At 39.0% G+C, this 5,729-nt stretch overlaps 1 protein-coding gene across 1 annotated transcript; it reads right to left on the bottom strand.

Annotated features, from left to right (window-relative positions):
- Positions 1–4,209: 4,209 nt before the first annotated feature.
- On the bottom strand, positions 4,210–5,729 carry LOC121906108 (apolipoprotein A-I-like). The gene is made up of 4 exons (XM_042424783.1): positions 5,423–5,729; positions 5,266–5,317; positions 4,968–5,118; positions 4,210–4,848 (listed from the first exon to the last, which is right to left on the bottom strand). The coding sequence occupies exons 2-4, from the start codon at positions 5,303–5,305 to the stop codon at positions 4,272–4,274; spliced, it is 768 nt and encodes a 255-aa protein (XP_042280717.1). The 5' UTR covers positions 5,306–5,317; positions 5,423–5,729; the 3' UTR covers positions 4,210–4,271.

The raw sequence follows: 5,729 nt of genomic DNA, 5'->3' as shown, positions 1-5,729 counted from the left end.
CACGTGATAGAAGTAAAAGAACATTACATTCACACAGAGAGGTGTGTCGAGATATCATATCAAGTCAAAATCAGTATATGAACATCATTTCAACATGATTTTGTATCTCATTCCCATACATCCATTCAAAGCAAACACCACCAAATATGCATTCACCTTCCTTGACACGTGCCCGTGTCTCTCATCTCATCTCTCATCTATCTCACATGTCCTTTGACTGCTGATTAGACTGAATTTGTTTTACACATGCTCTAAGTCTCTGCCTTCATTTTGTATGTTAAATCATGCTGAAATTGAACTTGATCAATATTATAAAAATATAACAATTTTATATTATAATGTCTTGAGCAAACATCTGGTGCTGCTGTTTCAAAAACTTTGAATTAAGACATTTTGTATTAAAGTAAAGCACATTATTGCCTAACAAAAAGGAAACACACAGAACAATTAACTGTCTTAGCTATGTTTGAGATATCCTGTATTCACATACTTCCCATTGTATGCTTAAAACCATTTCAAACCCTACATATTTTGCATACTTGTGCAAATGCATGCAAACAAACAAAACATGCACATACTCTTGCACAAGCACATGGGTGATGCATTACATTTTCAATGGTTTCACACTGTTTCATTGATCTACAGGTGTAAACAATGCAGGTTTTAAAATGTTCAAAATAAATCTGCTTTCCAAATGTTTTATGAGGAAAGAAATGCATTCAGCACATTTGTTAGATCTCAAGGTTATGTGGTGCAGTTTGTTTATAAGAAAATACCACAGGGCATTTGTAAAGTTTGGAAAAATATATCCTTAAGTATTGTTTATTTAGAGTTCAGAGTCAAACACTCATTGGGAATGTTTTTATTGTTTGTTAAGATTTAAATGCCCGTGGTAACATAAGCCAACAACCCCACAACTGTCATCACCTACCCACCTAAAACTAGTGAGAAGAGTGCAGACAAAAACACAAATACAAAAATCTGTCATGTTAAACAACCAAAATATCTCTAATTTTGGAGCGCATCCCTCATAGTAAGAGGCTGATTAAGAAAATGTGCTTTTATCCTTTAAACACTGTCATGCAATTTCTAGGCATTTCTGATTGCTGGCCCTGTTGCCTCACAGTATTGACAGATTTTGCTGTCACTGTTTGAAGTCAAACATAGAATTAAGAGCATTTACAAATTCAGTTGAATGTTTCTCTCTTTGTCAACATGACTAATGAACGAATGATTATGACAAAACGCTAAAAGCATCCCTGTGTTGCCTGAATTACATTATTTTAAGGCTCTAGGCTGATATTTTTCTTTGGTATAAAGATAAAAGTAAATGACAAAGAATAACTTGCAATGAGAATGAATTGCCAAAATAGTGTGAAAAGGTTTTTCACTGACCTCAAAATGACGTTTATGGCTTAATTTTTTGAGTAATAAATCCTGCTTTGACACCAGATGAATGACAACAACAATTACAGAATGAGGACAGAACTAGCTGCAGGGCTGCAGATAAAAGATGCCTTGATTACCAATGTAGCGCCTTACAGCCTATATTCAACAAAGTGTTGAAGTTGGCTTGAAAGTTCTCAGGATTGATACAGATTGATACAGAATATTAAATTGCAAATTAATTTCAGCCACATGACTTGCTGAATCTGACTTAAGTAGGACAACTGAACCTGTACCCAGTCATTTATTCTACATTGCCCTTCAAAAAACTAATAAAAAAGACAGAGATATATGATTCACACTCAAGTCTTTACACTGCTCTGCCACAATTTCACCACTGAGTGGCAGTGTAGCCTCTTGTATTGACATAGCAAACACTGATATCCTCTTTTGTGTTGCATAACATTACATGTATTTGGCAGACACTTTTGTCCAAAAGGAGTTAAACTTTTTCACTACACAAACACTCATCAGGGGCAATTTGGGGTTCAATGTCTTGCTCAAGGTCACTTTGACACATGGACAGGAGAAGCTGGTGATCGAACCACCAACTCTACAAATAACCCAACCCAATCCACCACCATTGCTACAGCTGACCTTTTTTTCTGTTGAAACCAGTGTGTTTTACACATCAAACCTCTAGATTCTATCAGAGCCACTTTCTGTATTGTATGAACAGCAAAGTACAAGATTCAACACAACAACAAATTACATTACATTATTTGGCAGTCAAATACAATAGCTTTCCAAAATATACTACCTTATTGAAGCTTATGGTATTCATTTCTTTTAGAAAGAGAGCTGTTGACTAAAGATTGTATTTTTAAAGTAATCTGTGGAAACAGCACATCTCTGATTGAACTGTATTATATAATAAAGTTTCCCCATTATTTTAGTAACCATCCTCGTCTGAAACCAGCAAAGCCCATAAGGGACAGCAAGGTGGAATAAACAAGACAGCCTGAGCAGATTTATAATGACCAAACAACATGAGACAGAAATCTCTCATCTCCACGGGCACTGAACTGCTTATCAAACCAGAATGCAATAGTCCAGTAAAAACCTCCAATCTACATCAAAACAAGACTGAATCTCTGTTTCTCACTAGCATGAAAAAAACAAACAAAAACAAGATGTGTCTTGTTCAAAGGAAGTCCTGCGTCACAAACAACTCCCACCTCAGTGGTCTGTGTCATAGACTTTGAATGGGGCAGACATCCGTCTGGCCTCTAGTATTAAAAAGTGGCCGTTGGGATCAAGGCCTTACAATGCCTTTTGACTGTTTTGACTGTTAATGCAGTGTGAATAGTGAATAGTCCTTCTGTGTGTGTGAGATCAGGTTTGCATTTGTAAAGCCTCTCTGAGCCTTGCTGTCGTTTGACTAATTTGTGTCTCAATGATTGTAGCACCTTAAAATTCTGCAGTTACATTAATGGCAGACTGAATTCCAGGAAGTTATAGACAAAACAAAGTACTAATTTATAAGTGTATAGATGATGTATTTGCAAGAACTGTGATACTCACAAAACAGGTTTTTACTGTTATGAATCAGAGTGCATTACTCACTGTGGCCTTATGCTCTATGAAGAAAGCAAATCAGTCAAAAACAAAAGCAATTTTCTGTCAAAACACAATCCTTCTATCTTCAAATAAAACCCACTGGTGTCACATTTATAATTAATGGTTTACCTTGTGAGATATCTCAAGACTGTCCAATACACATTTTTTCAATGCAGTTTATGTTATCTCTTTGTTTTGAAGTTATCAAGGAAAAAATATGCATTGTGAATGTTGGGTGCGTATGTGAGTGTGTATGCAGTATTGTCATTGGACTCTGACCCTCCACGTTGGATGGTGGCACTGTCAATAGTGGGAGGATAAAGCTTTGTGTTGTATATTCACAACAATAAGAGGTTGCACAATTTTAGTTCTTAGAGGGAAAGAATTCTGCACCATCAAAAACAAACATTATATTTGTTTAAACTGAAGCAAATAAGAAATAATCTGATTTTAAGAGCAACACAGCTTTGGTTCTACAGTGTGTGATATTTAATTACTGAATTGACTAGGCCCCTCCCACATCACGTTGGTCATTCTAGTTTCTTACAGCAATTTCTTGATTTTAGTGCTGACACCAGTAAGGTGCAGTTTCATGGCAAGCGTTGACAAGTACAAGAATAAGAATAATAGTGCCCCTGGAGAAACTAGGAGACGAAACTGCGACAGGAGCCAGGACATGTTAAGACACGGGAGATGAAGGCAAAATACTAGTTGGCTCCTGGGAAAAATACAGCACATGTGCCACTAGTATCTGTGGCTTGGGACTTGCAATCATACTTAGTCAGGATGAATAGTTAATACATAGTATGATCTAAAATGCATCAGGGCTACTGTCTAGAAATAGACTTGGAAGAACGATTTTGTGTGTGTGTGTGTGTGTGTGTGTGTGTGTGTGTGTGTGTGTGTGTGTGTGTGTGTGTGTGTGTGTGTGTGTGATTAATCTGTATAAAAACAAAAGACTAAAAAGATTTACCAGATTTATATTTTTTAAATTCCTATTTATTTTAGATAACTTAGAATTTACAAAAAAGTGACAGTTTTCAACTTCACAACACACAATAAAACATAGTATATACATGGTTGACAAGTGCAGAGGTTTGCTTTGCAATTGTTGCACTAAACAATAAATATTATATTGTTGTACAGTTTAATTTGCTTTACAGTACAATTCAAATATTTAAATTATTACATTTCATGCTTCAAACAGAGGTAGACCAAACAAGGCCAGCATCTTGGTACATGATGGAGCAGGTGTGGAGGTTGACTTAGTTGGCTTTGACAAAGGACTGGTAGAGGGACATGAGCTGTGCTTGAAGGTCCTGGGCGTAGGGGTCCAGTTTTTCCCTCAGGTCTTCAGCATATGGGGCCACAATCTGTTTCACCAGACTGGCTCTCTGGGTCAGCTCAACCTGGACCTTCTCGGTCATGGGAGCCACGCTATCTTGGAAATTTTGCAGGTGCTGGTCCACCTTCTGCTTCAGGTCATCAGTGTATGGCCCCAGCTGAGCCTGCAGGTCCTTCACACTCTGCTCCAGGCTGATCTTCAGCTCCTCGCTCCTCTGTATCAGGGTGGTTCTCAGAGCATCCGAGTCCAGGGAGTCAGCGTAGGGGGCCAGCTCTTGTTTGAGCTGCTCCACTCTCTGCTGGATCTGGGCCTTCATGTCCTCGGTGTAGGGCTCCAGCTTTCCTCTGACAGTGCTCAGTTCCTGGGTCAGCACATTTCTTAGCACATCAGCCTCTGCGGTGATCTTGGTCATCAGGTCCTGGGCTGCAGGGGGAAGCTGCTCCTGCAGAGTGACTGCATACTTGCTGGCTATGTCAGCACTCTTTGCTAGGCGGGCGCTAGAAGACAAATAACATCAGATCATCAGAGGTTTGTGTGATACTATTGAAATCCCGATCATATGACACATGTCTGACATAAGCCCAGTTACCCCGGCACTGTATGTCATACAACTTACTTGATTTCGTCTCCAAGCTGTGATTTCCTGATCATCTGGAGTGTGTCATCAGCTGTCTCGGTGGCCTTGGCAATGTAGTCCCAGAAAGCATCAGTCAGCACTTCAAGCTGTGGCTTGGGTGCATCAGCATAGAAGAGGTTGGCATGACAGCCTGTTGGATGGAGACAAGAACAGTTTGAGAGCAGTGCAGTTTATTTTAATTGCTCTTAGTTGCTGAACCCATGCTGTGGATTGTGCATATCAACTTAGCTATATGGAAATGATGCTTAACGTTAAAAACAAAGAGCTTGCAACTTACCAGACAGCACTGCAAGGGCTAGTACCACAAAGACCTTCATGACTGCGTCTTGCTGAAAAACAATTATGATCTAGTTAACTTTCAAGCTGCAGTAACACTGTCAAAACATTTATATTTGCCTCTTAAAGCTTTATCTAGAATGTAGTGAAATTCTCACCTGCTTTTAGCTTGTGTATCTCTCAGCGTTTAGCGGGTTTGTGAGTATGTCCCGCTAGCATTTCGTGTATATATACAGATGACGGTTGTAGTCAAGAGCCAAAGTCCAGGAGTCCCTGCCATGTTGTCACGACAGTTCTCTTCCTGTTTCTGCTGCTGCTCCTGGCTACTATCACATGACTGCTGAGGCTACAACACAGACAATCTTTGAAGTACACTGAAGTTATGTGGCTCTTAGGAATATCTAACAACAAAAACTATCTTACTATCTTAGGAAGCATTGCAGTAGTTGTCCCAACATTGCAACT

The sequence above is a fragment of the Thunnus maccoyii genome, chromosome 10, assembly GCF_910596095.1.
Source record: "Thunnus maccoyii chromosome 10, fThuMac1.1, whole genome shotgun sequence".
NCBI classification, from domain to species: Eukaryota; Metazoa; Chordata; class Actinopteri; order Scombriformes; family Scombridae; genus Thunnus; species Thunnus maccoyii.
Note: the sequence above shows the minus strand (reverse complement) of the source record. Positions and strands in the feature narration are given on the sequence as shown.